A 16937-nucleotide genomic window follows, 5' to 3' on the forward strand; every position below is an offset into this window, starting at 1 on the left:
AGTATATCGTAGCTCGTCCACGTACCTTCGGGTATATAGGGCAGTGTTACAGTACGTAAAGTATAAAGGAATGCTCTCACTGTGTGGTTTCGCATTAGACAGCGCTAATACGGATTGGGCCTCCATGTACTTTCGAGTATATATGGGAGGAAAACACTAGGTTGCTATCCATCCTTAGGTAACTAAGTCGGCCGCCTTGTACACTGTGATACACCGAACACAGCATTCGGGGAGATTGCCTGCCCATACTTCTCGGTTCGTCGGGAGGTATTCTACAGTTCACAGTTGCTTGGTAAACCTTTTGCCTAGCTTACCCCTTTTTGTTTATTTCTTTTTTGTAATAAAATCAATCAGCAATCGTGGAGGAACATCAACCCTTACCTCGTCATTCGCGGAGGATAACGAGTAAACTGCCTTTACCACCCGAAGCTACACCTATCCAGTCAAAGCGGTCTCGTTTGACTGAATCCAGTACTTCACAAACTTCTGGTTCTTCATCTGAATTACCAGAAACACCTATACCAGTAAGTACTATGACCCCAGTTACTCCTACAGTTACTGGTACATCTGTTACTGAAGTGGAATCTCCACAATTACCTGAGGATACTAGAACTGAATCTAGTGAAACAGTAACCCAAGTTGTTCAACAACAAGTTGATTCTCAACCCGAAGTTGTTCAACAAGAAATTACTTCTGAACCTGAATCTGTTCAACCAGAAGTTGATCCTGAACCTATCATTGTTCAATCAGAAGTTACTTCTGAACCAGAAGTTGTTCAAGAAGCCCAACCTGAACTTGTTCTTTTACCAGAACACTTGGATCTTGAGGTTGAACAATCAGAAGTTGTTACCATACTGGAAGAAGATCGACCGGTACATCCTCAGACATCTGTAACTGTCGAGACTTCCTCTTTACCTCAGGAACAAATACCAGAAATCTATTACGAACCTGACATTAAATCCTTCCACCTAGTTTGATTTCGATAGAAGAGGAACCTGAGGTAGAAACACCCAGAACTCCATTCCATTTTGCAATTGGACTTTATTTGTATACCATACTCCTCATTTTACTACTCCTTTTGATCTTGATTACTTTCAGACACCCGTTGATTCATTAGGAAATTTATTTGGACATTTGACTATGGCAGAGTCAACATCCCAGACCATACCATCTGTTACAGCTACGGCAGAATCTTCTATCGCAACCTCTTCGATGTTTACTATGACACCTGAGTCACACTTGTATGGTGTTCTGTCCGTCCCATCGAGTTACCAATCTTTATCTGGAACCCACTCAGGTGTTGCTTCTAGCCCTTGGTCTTCACCAATGTCCTCTACTGGAATTTTATCTGGTTCTTCATTAACGGATACTGAACAGCTGGACCCATCAAGTCAATATCAAGCTGGTTCATCTGGTTACTGTCCTATGTATCTGCTTTACACTAGACTACCCCCATACAGAGAACAATATGCACAATCTCCTTATCCTCCATTTTCTAGGGGGAAACCATATGTCGATATGTCGTCGTCTTTAGGTCAGCCTGGAATCACTGTCTGTTAGTGGCAGCCAACAATGCCCATTCAACCTAGGCTTGTGTATCCATCACAACCTATGCAATCTGTCTCATCCATACCTACAACGCCTGTTGTTACAGCTTTACCATAGTCACAAGCTCAGATTGTTGTATCTCAACTTGTGCAAGTCTTTACTATTTTGAAGCAATCATTTAGGCACTAGTTTTACATGCTTCTCTTTTGCAATATATGTTGATGATCATTGAGAATATATTTTATTCCATATTTTGTATTTCTCATCATACTTGTTGAACTTGCTAATAATATTGAAGTAATCCAATTGACCTTAGGATCTCCTAGAAACTCATATCATTTTCATCTAACTTTTCATTAGGGACCACCCCCCTAGCTTACCTAGGAGAGAGCTTTAATGGAGAGAGTTGGGAATAGGTGACAACCCCGTCGCTTAGTTTTTCCACCAAGCCACACCTTGTGGGGTTGACGATTTTTCTCACACTAACTAAGGTGTGTGTGCTAGGCAGTAGCAACAGAGCTCATGTTTGGCTTTTGGCCACATGCTAAATTTTATCGTCTCAGCCATCTTTTGCATTTTGTGGTACATTTCTTGTTGTATGTGGCCTTATTATGCTTTTATCTTATTTTTTTAGCTGCATCAACCTTTGGGGCATTGTTCCAGGCCCAACCCAAACATGTGGACAAGGGGAGGGGGATACCAAAACCTTGTGGACCTAGTGGTCAAGTGGACCCAGAGAGTGTAAATGATGAAATAGGGCATGTAATGTGCAAAGGGGAGTGAAAAATGTGGAACAGGAACCACACTACCAAAATCGGGGTTTCCCAAGTAGTGCCCATCCTAAAGCTATAAGCCAATAAGGGAGATCCCACGGGACTAGGGTTGAGGATTAACCCCCCAATTAAGGTGAGGGAACAAGACTATAGTCAAAATCCTTCCTCCCCCCAATTAAGGTGAGGGAACAAGACTTTAGCCAAAATCCTTCCTCCTTCCAAGTCACCCAATAATCCATACCCAAGTGTGCCCAAGAAAGACAAGAATAAATACCCAATTACATAATGAAAATCATACCTTTAGGATTGGGTGGCCCACCTTCAAACATACGATTTCGACAGATGGGCAAGGGGACATAAGACTGGCTCAGGGAGTGGAGACATATGGCACAACATCGGCTACACTGGTGGCTGTCAAGGGGCTGCTAGCTGCCAGTTGAAGACAATTCTAGGAGAAAATTTGTCCTATGGGGTCACCCACTGGTGGTGGGTAATAAAGCTCAAGAAAAATTAAACATTCTTGACCCTTTCTTATCCTAATCTTGACCTAGTGATCATATTGGAGGATTTCCTCCCATGATTACTCAAAAACCCTAGGTCTCCCTTGGATATCTTTCTAGGTCTCTCTAGTGGAGCAAAAACCCTATTTTGAAAAAGAATCATCTTGCAAAGCCCCTAGAGAGGTCTTCCCTCACCGTGGAAGTCTTGATCCTAGGCATACTCTTTGTTATTGAGTTCCCTAACCCTAGGTCTAGGTCTTTCTTGGAGAGCCCTTAGCTTCTCTTGAAGCATTGAGCCTCTACTTGAATGGGCCTTGGAAATCACTTCTTACCTTGCCATTGATCCTATCATTTTGAATGATTTCCTTCACACCGGGAATCCTCCCATCGATAAAAGTCCGTATAGAGCAGGGGACACTGACTGAGGTGACAGTGGGTCTTTGTCCCAATATTGTCATTTGGACTGGTAGTCGTCCCTTAACTACCCCTCCTAAGACCCCTGCTAGATTGTGTGGCACAAGTGCATTTTTTCACTTTGTTGTACACCACTACACAGGTTACTCAAAAAGTCTAAAGAGCTCTCTTCTATGGCAGCACACCCCAAGTTCACATAAAACTAATAAACGCCTTTCTTAAACTGAGAGAAAAGCATAGATGCTTTCCAGCTGAACCAGGAAAAATTGATGTAGAATGTGGGCATGCCTATCTGCAGAGAGACTGTTAATACTGAAGAGTAATGGCTCGGCATTTGGTAGATAGAGAGTATTTAAATAAAGTGGAAGACACAGTCAACTTTAACCATACCATTTTGGTTTTCTCAAAAAAAGGCATTCAGCATGTAATAGGCAGTTTTAGTTGAAACTGAAAGAAAATATCTTTCCACAGTTTTTCTTCTTCAATTACATAACAGTAAATATAAAATTTAAAATGATGTTCAGAGATTAAAATGGAAGATCCTAGCTTTATCCGATGCAAATAAAAAATATACATTTTATCAAATTATTTACAAACAATGCAATATGTTAAACATTATAAGGCATCACAGATTGCCTGTTTGAAGGCAAAATAACATTGAATTATTTCAACAAGTTGATAATGGAAAACTACTGCTAGAAAAATTGGGATATAATTACCTCTTTAAGGGCGAGAAGATGAACAGCCTCAGGTTGAAGGATTCCATCCATCGCCGTTGATGGTGTTAAAACATGAATTAATTCTCTATTAACAGTCTGCACAGCAAATTAACTGATTAGGCAATAACAAAAATATTTTCAAGATTGAAATGAATTTCAAAATGGCTTCCCTGCAGAAAAATATTTTGACAGTTCTCTTTATCTGAGGTTTATGTTTTGGCTCCTCTCATTCAGTGGTTCAGTTTAGAGGAATTGATTTGGCCCTCAAACAGTTTGTCACTAATGGATCTTATATATATATATATATATGTATGTAATTAGCTTACCCCATCTATAATTTCTAATAAGAGTATCAGACACATTTCATTATACCTTGGAAAAAGCATCTTGTTATGTAGATTTAGGCATAACAAAGCCATTCTTAACATGTCAGAAGAGTAAAATACATTTATGTTTTCCACATCATAAACAGGATATAGTTATCAAGTTACATTCATTGAAAGGCTTTTTGTGTAAAGACTATAGTGCATAGCTTCTAGCTCAAAAAATTGAGAACAACATTAACTCGGTAAAAAAGTTAAGCTCATTCCAGTAATGAGCTTCTGGTGTTACTTACAGCTGTCGAACCCCTCTTGGCCTTTGCCTCCTGTGCTGTTTCAATCTGTTCCATCATCCCAACCTTGTAGCTATAACAGTGCAAATTACATTTTGAATGATCTTCAAATGTAACAAATAAAAAATTGCATTCCAAACTTGAAGATTATACCACAGAATCATGCTATCTCACCCACGTGCTAGCAGCTTCTGAACAGCATCTTCGATCCCACTTTCAGGAACACCAACCTGAGTTAATATAATAAAATTTAATCAGATAAATTACAGCAATGTTCATGTTTATGCAAATAACTACAAATTTACCAACAAGAAAATTACACATCAAGTTACGGAATCCCATATTGTCTAAAATGCTACAATATTTGCACACAAGTAATAGCAAAAAGAAAAATTGTATAATCATCAGTTGTAACAAAGAACAGTCTGAAAATTAGGGGCCATTCAATTTTGGATGTATTATGGAAATCATTCAAAACTAGTTTTTGGTATTATTCAAGGTGAATGCATGCAGCATACATAATAACTCCTGGACTTAATCATCATTATACAAGTATGCAAAACTCTTTTTAACATCTCCAACACACAGGTTTAAATTAGGTGAAAACATTTCATTCAACTCATGCTCTAGTCTTCCTTATTATTGTCCTGTATTAGGAAAGGGGATTTAACTTAACAAATAAAGTAGAGACTAAAAATTCACTGCAAGGGAACAACACACTATCAAATGAGTATTGTTACCGCAAAATCCAGCACCCTAGTGCAAAGCCTCACTAGGCACTCTAGGTCTAGGGCAACAAAGAAATCAGCCACCACTATCACCTTAGTGGCTTCTCCCCTACTGTTTTGTGGTCAGACATTATCCCCACAAGGGAGGTTTCTCCTGCAAGTCTCATAGGTTAGATGACTAAGGCATCTTCAGCCAAATGGCTCTCTAAGGAGCTTGCAGATTAAACACCCTAGAAAGTCTTCAATAAAGACAGGTACAAGGTGAAACAGAGATGATGGATTGGAGGAAACCACTGGAAAAGCTTAAGTGGACGAGATAAGATCAATGGATTCTCAAGTTCGTTCTTCCACTAACCACCATCAATTTATGAAATTTGTTTAAGCTTAGGGTTTCAAGAGAATGCAGATTTACAGCCTGTAAAACATTACAACAACATTGAAAATAGCATATTCAAGATATGATCAACAAAGGAGTTAAGGCTATTGAAGGCATAGTTTTAAAAACCAGAACAGGATATCGAACTCGCCTATCTAACCATGATTCGAACCAAAACTGGATCAAACCCGATTGAACGGGATTCAATAAACCAGAATTGAAAGAAATACAAAAAATAATTATTTTTTAATGAAAAATCTTATTTTTGAGATTACAAACCATGACTCCAAACCATTAGAGACAAAATATGGAAATCCTTCTCATCTATATACCATGTAAGGGTGCATAACAGTGATACGAAAATCGCAATTAAATCAAAAAATCGCGATTTTTATTTTTTACCGATATAATCGTGCGATAAATAAACGATTTTTTTTCGCAATTTTTTCTGAAAAAAATCGCGATTATTTGAAATAATCGCCATAACAACATAAAAATCGCGGGCCTGGCGGACAGCAAGTTTATAATAGGAAAAAATGATTTTTTTTTATTCATTTCGACAGTCAGGGGCAGCGGTGGATTGGGAGCGACCTAGGAGAAAAAAACTTGTCGATTGGGAGCTGATTCAAGGAGAAAAACGAGTCAAAAACCCTGGTGGATTTAGAGCTGAGGAGGAGAGGATCAATTTTCTCCAGCAAACCGGTATGGGCACCAAATTTATGTGTTTTGTTTTGGTTTTTTTTATGTTTTTGGTTGGGTTTGGATAACCCATTGTTTATCAAATATTTTTGAATTGATTTGATGGGGTTTTTGTTTGTTAAATTAATAAATTGTCAAAAATTCCATGTGTTTTGTCATGTTACTCATATATGTAATTTTTTTTAATTTTTGTAACTTGCAATCATTATTTTGCCATAGGTTCACCATTCAACTTCAAAGTTCAAACTTCAAACTTCATCTTACAAATTTAAAACTCAAGAGTCAAGAGTTCAACCAAGTTACAAACATGCCAAGGAAATTGGACCCTCTGTGGGAATTTGGTGAACCTGATGGAGGGTTTGATAGAATGAATTTGAGTTGCAAGTTGTGTGGGCATCATATGTCAGGGGGGGTTTATAGATTGAAGTATCACCTTGCACAAATCCCTGGATTTGATGTAGGGCCTTGCACAAATACAAATCCGGAAATCATCCGAAGAGCCATGAGATCATTGGAAGAATTAGAGCACGACAGGGAGGCCAACGCAAAAATGAAGAGGCAACTAGCAAAGAGGGTGTTAGGCTCAGGTGAAGGAAGTGGCACTGGTTCTACTTCAGCATCAATATCTACAACCAACCCGGTAGCTGCCTCATCATTTTTTGTTCCTAGAACCACGCCTGGTTCACAACCATCTATCACTTCAATGCTTTAAAAAATTGAGAAAGAACAAGTTAACAAGTTGTTGGCCAAATTTCTCCTTTGGAGTGATATTCCTTTCAACGTTGCAAGGAATAATCCATTTTTCCAGCCTGCTGTTGATGTTATTTCAACTGTTGGCCCAGGGTACAAAATCCCTCCTTATGATGACTTTAGAGGCCGGATTCTTCAAAATGAAAAAGGTTGACTACAGCAAAAGATTGGAGGGGTTTAGGGCATCATGGGCACAAACAGGATGCACTGTGATGTTAGATGGTTGGACCGACCAAAAGGGGAGAACCCTTATAAACTTCTTGGTTAGTTGTCCCAAGGGGACAATGTTTATGAAATCTATTGATGCATCTTCACATATCAAAGATGCAAAAACTTTATGTAATTCGCTAGATGTGTTTATTTTGGAGGTGGGTGCAGAACATGTTGTCCAAGTCATAACGGACAATGCTGCAAATTATGTTGCTGCTAGCAAGATGCTTATGGAGAGGCATCTTATTTTATTTTGGACACCTTGTGCTGCACATTGTATTGATTTGATGTTGGAGGACGTAGGAACAAATTCCATTGTCAAAGATATTGTTGAGTCATCAAAAAGCATTACAAAATTTATATATAATCATACATTTATGCTTAGCTTGATGAGAAAATTCACCAACAATAAAGAGTTGGTGCGCCTCGCCATTACACAGTTTGCCACCAGTTTCATATCTCTTCAATCCCTCTTGAATTCTATGTGGGATGTGAAGAGAATGTTTCTTTCAGAGGAGTGGCGTGCTTTGACAATGAGCTGCAAACCAGAGGGAGAGGCCATATGCAGATTAGTTTCATACCAGGAAGACTTCTGGGCTGGAGTGTAGGAGGTGTGCACCGTTACTGAACCTTCGGTAAAGATTCTTCAATTAGTTAATGGTGAAAAGCCCGCAATGGGCTATTTGTATGAGGCCATGGATAGGGCCAAAGAATCCATTCAGGCCTACTATGATGATAAGGGAGATGAGGGGTTTCAGAAACAACTCCTCCTATGGGAAGTGATTGATGAACGATGGAACAACACACTCCATCGTCCCATTCATGTTGCAGGGATCTACCTGAACCCCGCATTTTCTTACCCATGTGGGTTCGTATTTGATGCTAAAATCATGGATGGATTCTTAACCTGTGTTCAGAGGATGGTGCGATCTCCAACAGAACGTATAGAAATCTCCAAAGAAATGGAGACATACAAGATGGCAGGTGGCACATTTGGTTTTGACATGGCTGTGACTGATAGGACAACTAAAATGCCAGGTATTTTTTAGTTTGTTTCAAATTTCATTGTCTCTTCAAGTTCATAACTTCATACTTTGCTTCAACTTTCAAATTTCATTTTTTTCTTATGTTTATTTAAAATTTTATTTGTAATTTTGTTGTAGATGCATGGTGGAGAATGTATGGTGCCAAGGTACCCCATCTGCAAAAGCTTGCCATTCGAATCATCAGCCAAACATGTAGCTCCTCAGGATGCGAGCGCAACTGGAGTGTATTTGAAAAAATACACAACAAAAAGCACAACAGGTTAAACTTAAAACTTAAAATATTGCAAATTTCCAAATAATTTTTTGAATTCATTAAACAATATTTTTTTTATAATTATTATTTCATGATCTTTGTACAGGTTGGAGTCCCAACGACTTAATGATATGGTCTATGTCTGCTACAATCTTCGATTGTAGGTGAGGCAACTTGAGAGGACACCTGATATGGAGGCCATCTCATTGGATGGGATTGACACCACTGTTGTATGGAGGGTTGAGGCCGAGAGGCTTCTCATGGAGTCTGTCGATGATTGGTTAGAGCAGGAGGTAGTGGAAAGCGTAGAGGGGGAGGAGGAGGAGGTGACACCACCTACTCGGGCTACCCTTGCCACCAGTAGAGGACGTGGTATACCTCCTATAGCTCCTAGTTCTTCAGCTTCTACAGCACAGCAGAGTCCACTACCAACTCCACTGGCATCTACATCTAGATGGAAAGGGAAAGCTATTGCATTTTTTCGCAAGAGGGGCAAAGGAAATCAGTAGTATTAGACTTTAGTTATTTTGTTCATTTCATTGTATATGACATTATAACTCATGATATGAGATACATTATTATATTTTTTGTTGATATTTTGAAGTTGAGTTGGGACTCAAGAGTCGGGACTTACTATTCAGGACATGATTCACTGTTATGTGTGATGTAGCACTAGAAATGATATTACACATCTTATATATTAGTTCTTCTATCATATTTATGTGTCAATGTATTTATTTTATGTTGTAGATGCTTTAGGTATTAAAAAAATTGAAAAAAAATGAATATTTTTGTATTTTACAATTTTTTCCCGATTTTTTCCCGATTTTTTTTTATTTTTTCCCGAGCCGATATTATCCCGATAACGATTACTACAACATTGGTGCATATATCAAAATGGCACATAGTGCAATACATATCAATGATATCATCAACAAAATACATAACCAATGAAGCATGTGACTGGGAGTTATGGTTTTCACTAACACAGTCACTCACTCACCAAAAACCAAATCTGGCCCTAGTCACTTGCTCGCCATGTTTAAGGGTGTGACTAGGCTGCTATAGTCGCTCGCATAACGTCTTGAAGGGTGCAACCGAAGCTCAGAGACAGATCTGGGTAGATCTGACCACAATCGCTCGCTTGCAGTGCTTCAGAGAGTGACCAGGCAGTTATAGTTGCTCGGATGACTCCTCCATGCGACTGGGAACTAAAAGATGAAATCTCAATTATTTGAAGATCTCGCTCAGTGACCACAGGGTTCAGCAGTTGATTGCAGTCAGTGACAGTTCAGTACAGACTTCAGAATCAATATTTTGAGTATAAGCTTTGTTGGGTTTATTTCATGGATGTTGTAGTTGTTTTTGCTAGTTAGTTGCATAGATGAAGATATGGATCATTGTACTCTCTTTTGCTAAATCATTTGATGACAATCTATAAGAAGAAGAATTTGCAAGGGTTTTCCCCATAGTGGGTTTTGCCCTGGTCTCCAACCAATCCTGGTGTCTCTATGTGTGAATGTTTTTCTTTTATTGTTCCTTTATATTCCACTGCATTGATGATGATGATATTGTTCTTTCTACATAGTTGCATATGATGATGAATAATGATGTAAATCTGAAAAATGTTTTTGATATTATTGTTGATTTGGGGTAGCATCGGATGTGCTCTAGGCCTCAAATTTTGCAGGGAGGCTTGGACACATGTATTCCAAAGAACCCAGAAAGCATTTTGGAAAATGCCACCCTGAGACAATTTTATTAAAATAATTAATATTTTTTAATGGGACCCTGAGTCTAAACTTAGGAAATTAAAAATATTAATGGGTATTAATCTAATTGTGGGTGTAACTTCTAGAAGAAAACGAGGATCAAGCTAAAATGATCTTAGCCATTGATTAGCTTTTAATCTGGGTTGTTGAATGTCAACGAGACGATTATTTAAAGGAGCTTGAGGGTCATTTGGAAGACACACCGAAAGATCAAGCGATCGAATTTCTAAAGTGAGAAGTTCTCAGGAGGAAATTCTAATCGAGTAGATTTCTTGCAGTTGAGGGGCAAGGATAGTTGGGTTGGAATATCTTCTCCAAAGCCCAAGATACGCAGCAAAGAGAGGTAGAGAGACACCAGAAGGGTTGACACTGAGCCAAAAGGACCCACGCAGAGCTTGACGTTGAGCTAGAAGGGTTCACGCAGAGGTAGCTCAATCACCCACGCAAAAGTCCAAGTTTTGCAGAGGAGCTGACATTTCTGAGTCAAGAGGACTGGAAACTGCTCCATAAGGCAAGACATTTCCCAGTTGAGTTGACGCATAGCCTCAAAGAGCTCCACGCAGGCCCACGCAGTTACTATGTAGGGACAGCATAGTTGTAGTCGGGACAGTTAATTCAGCTGTCGGAACAGCCAAGATTTGCCGGGTTGAGTGAGGTAATCTCACAATTCTTCTCTACCAGTTATATTTCTCTATAACTGGATTGTCAGGAGTGCATCCAGAGTTGTATTCAGAAACAACTGCTTAATAATATAAAACCCTCAGAGTTGCTACACCGGTTTTCCCGCATTGGGTTTTTCCGGGGACATTTGTCCAAAAATAACGGTGTCTATTGTGTTGTATTTTCTTTCTTGCTCAGTCTCTTGTTTCCGCATAATATTTAATTAAGTGAAGGCTGCAGTGTATGTATTACGATATTTTCCGTAGGAAACTGCAAGTAATTTGTTTAAAGAAATTTAACAAATAGGAGTAATATCATCAATTGCTACAGTAGGGATTCCGGTTGTGGAATTTTCACAATTATGGGGTGCGTTGACCACTCTGTGTCAACGACCCCATAGCAGTACACCCCTTTTTTCGCAAAAGGGATCTATCATGTTCGAGTGTTCGTGCCTTTCAGATTTCATCATCAACCGATAGTTTTGTTAAAGATGTAAACCTATTCTGCATGGTTATAATGTAAATGATCTTAGTAAGGCCATCATGTATGTAACAACCTAGGTAAGCATAATATTTTGATGATGATTTCTACCTTAGGAGGTTTTTTGTCTTGTTGATTCCTCTGTGTCTCTAGACACAAATGATCGACAGAGTTTTCCCCTCCAACCTCACCCCAAAGCTAGAGTGGATTTGTCGTCAAGATATTAAGTAAGTCCTAGTGTTTTTTTTATCGAGTCTTTGTAAAAGTAATTTGAGAATAATCCTAGCTAATTGGATAGATTATTTTATTACAAATTACTTGGTTTACTAAATCATATTTTGTGTCGCAGAAATGGGTAAATGTTAAGGGTCTATAATGAATGGGTGTTCCCTCTTCATGTATTGAATTGTAAAATCATCATGTAAAAAATATTTAGTGCATGGTCCCTCATAATTAGACACCATGGCTAAGTATTAGAGGGTTGGAAAAAATATTAATCCCCTCATTAGTCAATTAACTAAATTTTCTGGCAAAATTAAATTTAAATCTTAAGCAAAAAATTTAATTAATTTTGTGCCCTAGGTAAAATTAAATTCTTCAAAGGTGAAATTCATGGGTCTTAAAGAAGTTAATTTTTGAAGGTCCCCGGCCAAGAGAATATTGAAGAAATCAAAAAAATTGGACCTTTAGGCCTTGGTGGTTAAGTGAAAGTCAAAATTTTGAGGAAATTAACTCAAAATAATTGCTTTTGAGTTAATTAAAAATCAATTAAATGATAAATTCGATTTTCCCTCAAAAATAAAATAATTTCAACGGTGATGATTAAAGATTAATTAATCTTTATGAACAGTTGAGATTAATTTGACAGGGATCAAGCCAACTAACTGTTGAAGATTTTACCTATAAATTAGAGGTTAGTGTCAGTGTGTCTTTTCATCAAATCTTTGAATCATGTACTAAGCTCTCAAGCTCTCTTGTATACATTTTGGAATAAATGCAAAAGAATTTGGGGTTTCAACTTGCAATGGTGTTCCTCTTCATGAATTTATGATAACATTGTTTTAATTTCTACTTAATATTATGTGAAAACTATCAATCAATAGCTCTCTTAGAATAATTTGAATACAGGTATCTTATTCAATTTGTTGGATCTAGGATAACATTTTTAATTTTGATCGAAGTAGCAGGTATCTCTATTTCTTCAGAATTTCATTGTTGTTCTATTTCTCTACTTGGTCTAATAGTTGATCTAGCATTTGCACAACTCTCGGCATATATTTTCTGAACAACCTACCTCATATAAGCTCCAGGATTTATCTAACGGTAAATTAAAAAATAAATAAATAAAATAAAATAAAAAAATAAAAATCTGCAGCGTATTTTTGGCTAGTACCTCTCTGAAAATTTCAAAAAAAAAAAATTGTAGAAAAGTTGATAAGATCTGGCTAGTAAGAGCCTTAGATTATCAGATCTGGGAGCGGAGTTGGACTCATACTCCTTAGATCTGATGGACCTACAACTTTTGTGCATAGATCTGTAAAAAAATTATATAGATTTGGATTTTTTAATTTTTTTTAACTTGGGTTTCTGTGGTTTTGTTTATCTTTATATATCTGGGTTCTAGGTATTTTTTTTTCGTTTTTGCAGGTACAGATCTAAAAGAGAAGTTTAATTTGAAGCCAAATCTAGACCCTGGAGGGCAAGATCTAGCCTCAATATCATTTTGGGGACATTATAATCAAAAAACTTTCAATCTGAGGGTATCAAATTCAGATTTGAGGTTTTTCTAAGAACAAATTTTAAAGCATAAATATATTCGCTTGAATTTAAATTTTTGGGCAAAATTTTTAAATTTTTCATAAATGTATGGGATTCTTGGGCTACCATTTGCTGCCCCCGAAGCCCTCTAAAATTTTGTTGCCTTCTCTGTTTGTGTTTTTTCTCCTCTTTGCTTGTTGGCGTGTTCCTGTCCGCATCCTCTTTTTCCCTATTGTTTTCTCCTTTCTCCCTCTTCCGCGTGGGTTTCTCTCTGCCTACATTTTGGGGTTTCTCCTCATCTCTGCGTTTTCCATACTCGTCATACTCCTCCCTGAGATCGCTTACCTCCTCGACCCTTTTCCCCTATTCTCTATTAACCCGTAGCACCTCCTCAACGCTCTCTTTATTTTCTGCTCCTCCATCATTCCCTCGCTTCCATATTCCTCTTTGCAATCGCATCTCTCATTCTTCAACCTGCATCCTTTCCCCATTGCGTTCCGATCTGTTGCCTACATCTCCATCCCTTTCGACACCTGCAGACTATGTATCTCCCTGCTCCGTCGCCGCCCGAGCTCCTTCAAGATTTTCTCCCTCGGCCCTGCATTGCTAGAGCTTTGTCCCTTGTTGTCGCCGTCAAGCCTGCATACAAACACTCTATTCACTTTTCGTTTTTTTCTATTTTTAATGCTTTTGTGTTGATTTCGTTAAGGTTAGGCTTCTATTAATTCGAATTTTTTTTTTAGGTTTGCTTTTCACATTTTATTTTTGTTTTGACTTTTGTTTAAATTAAAAAAGAACTCTAAAATTTTGATTTTAAATATTTTTTTTTAGTGTGTGACTTTGATTTTTTTTTTTTAGGAATAGAATTTCATTTTTTTATTTTTGTTGTTCCTTTTTGTTTTGATTTTTTTATGACACTTTGATTTTGTTTGAGATAAAAACAAAATTTTAAAAAAAAATCCATTTCCATTTTTTAATGTGACTTTGATATTTCTAAAGAATTAAATCAAAAGAGAACTTTGTGCTCTCACATTAAAATTTTAAATTTTTATGTGGCCTTTGGCCCATTAAAAATTTAATTCATTAAGTCTTTTGATTTTTATTACATTTGTCACATTAATTTTATAAACCTTAGCACATTAAAATTTGCCTAAGGAATAATTAAATTTTTAATCTAAAGTTCCTTCTTGGGGTTTTTGTGTTAGGGGTTTGGGACTTTAAAATTTAAAGGGAAAATTTTGTGGTATTAAAATTTTTAATTTCTCTATAGTCAAACACGTTTAAAATCATTTTTAAATCGTCTCTAAAGATTGACTATACGAAAGAAATAATTTTTTTTTCTAGATTGGGTCACCTAAGAAAAATCATTTTAATTCTAGAATTGTTAAGTGTTTAGCATTTAAATTTCATAGTTCTTCATGGTATTTAATTTTCGAAATTTAATTGTTTAGGTCTTTGCATGCTAAGAGTTTTTTAACATTCTTAGATTGCTCGTTGTTTAAAATAGCTCTAAGCGTGATTTAATTACTTGAATTATTTGATGTTTATCACGCGTTAATTATTTTGCGAATATTTAGAGTCTTTGTCATGAAATTGTGATAAATTGCATATCTTTTGTTTCCTAAGCTGAGTATTTTTTGAGCATCTGAAGTTAAATTGTGAAGAAGTTTTTGTTCTCTTGTATTAAAAAGATTTTAATTAATTTTGTGGTTTAATTGTGATATTGCTAAGAAGTTTATTTTTCAATCTTTGTCTAGTGAAGTGAACATTTCATATCGATGATTAAGAGCTTTGATAGATTGCGACATAAGCGCTTCTAATCCTCGAATCTAACTTCATATCATCTCCTAATCATCTCGTGCAATGGCATATTAAGTTAGTTCTGCATAACTAAAATTTACTTCCAAGCATAAGCTTGGACGATAGAGAGATAGGTACCCATCCATCTTTGCTTGAGAAGCCTGTTTTTAATAGTACTTAAAACAGTGACCTTACAGTCGTCAGAGCCACAACTCTCTGCAGCGCCGGAGGCACCGAGTATGTTAGATTTTCAGGAGAGGTATCGTTAATCACACCTTAGTGTGCTTCACCTTATCTTCTCTCTGCCAATTACTACGAAATCAGGCTCAATATAGAAAGGATCAAAGGGTTAAAACTTAGATAGGCATTTAACTAAAATTAACTAAGTTTCCTGCATCTCACATTAACTTTAGGATCTGCATTTCATATAAGATAGTCACTCATCCAAGCAACAGTTGCAAATCAATTACTTGGTCTTAAATTTCCCAACAAGATTGTTGACTCCATAAGGCACTAGTATCAATCGTTTAAATCTAATCGAATCCTATAAGTCTTGCTAAATCTAAATCAAGTACTTGGTCGCTTCACTGTGTCTCCCGAACTAGTTGGTTCCCAACTAGTTCTCCTTCATTCCATTTCCGTAGGGTCTACCCCCTTAGCCTATTGTAGGGAGACAACTTAAACGGAGAGATTGGGGATTAGGGTGACAACCCCCAATCTAAGTCGTTGTCGCGGTGCCTAGACATTCTGTGCGACAACAAGGTGAACTTAATGTGTTAATAAATAAATGCAATTATGAAAGCAAAGAACAATATAGCCCTATGAAAAATTAACATGGTATCAGAGCCAGGTTGAAGAAAAGTCATGGAGATCACCCTTATGATGACACCATTGATGGAAGTAAGAGGATGGAGGAGACCTAAAATAATTCTGGGGTTTGAATAAAACCTTAGGCAATTTGTATATTAGAGTTTGATGGATATTATGAAGTTAGGGTTTGAGAGAAACCTTAGTGTGTGGCAAGATTTGAGATCTAGAAACCCTAGCATTGTCAAAGTAAAGATGTTCAAGCACTTGTGACAAATTTGATGAAGCCATAAATGGGATAGTCTCTAGTAGGCCTAGTTGTTGATAAAGTTAATTGAAGGCAACATTGTTATATGGACAATGGACAATGATGGCTCTTGAAGGTTGGTTCAAGAGGGATAGGATCACCTCTCATTGAAGATAAGTATTTCTTGACTTATGATGCTCCTTTAAGTCTTTACTTTTGTCTAGAATTGTGGATTTGATTATTGTTTTGATCATTACTTATACTTCCTATGTGTATATTTGAATATTTGGATGTTTCTAACCTCCTTGATGAGATGTAACAAGAGGATCCTTCTTGAGGATCATTTGAGATGCAGGAAAGAAAAGCTAGAGCTGGAAAAGGTAAAGAGGCACCTAATGAAAAGGTGCACAGGTATTTGAATACTACAAGGTATGCATGATATATTATGTTATGTTTCAGCTATAATATTGAATGGCAAGGTAAGCCCTAAGGTATGATGAATGTTTCATTCACAAATGGTTCTTGCATACATATGAAAGTGATTTGGATTCATGTTTCTTATGATGAAATGGTGCACCTGGTATTGAACATTTTGATCATGATGAACTTCTTATATTCTATGAGGCTACTTAATGTTGATCTTTGATTTAGTGGTATACTTTATGGATATCTCGATCCTGTGAAGAAGGCTAGCACCTTGATTCTAATAAATGGTAACTTGATACTTGGCATGCATCTTTCATTATAAGACATGATGGATTTCATATAGAAGGTTATCTCATTG

General features: G+C 37.1%; 1 protein-coding gene across 1 annotated transcript in view; it reads right to left on the reverse strand.

Annotated features, from left to right (window-relative positions):
- Positions 1–16937, reverse strand: part of LOC149181726 (DNA mismatch repair protein MSH7-like) — a 246327-nt gene that overhangs the window by 182817 nt on the left and 46573 nt on the right. Inside the window, exons 3-5 of the mRNA XM_089414303.1 lie at positions 4742–4797; positions 4571–4640; positions 3955–4050 (exon numbers count right to left, since the gene is read on the reverse strand). Coding sequence (XP_089270429.1) covers positions 3955–4050; positions 4571–4640; positions 4742–4797 — 222 coding nt within the window. The remainder of the gene's footprint in view (positions 1–3954; positions 4051–4570; positions 4641–4741; positions 4798–16937) is intronic.

This window comes from Pinus tabuliformis, chromosome 3_2, assembly GCF_031772625.1.
Source record: "Pinus tabuliformis cultivar Carrire ecotype Pingquan chromosome 3_2, CPIR1, whole genome shotgun sequence".
Classification (NCBI taxonomy): domain Eukaryota; kingdom Viridiplantae; phylum Streptophyta; class Pinopsida; order Pinales; family Pinaceae; genus Pinus; species Pinus tabuliformis.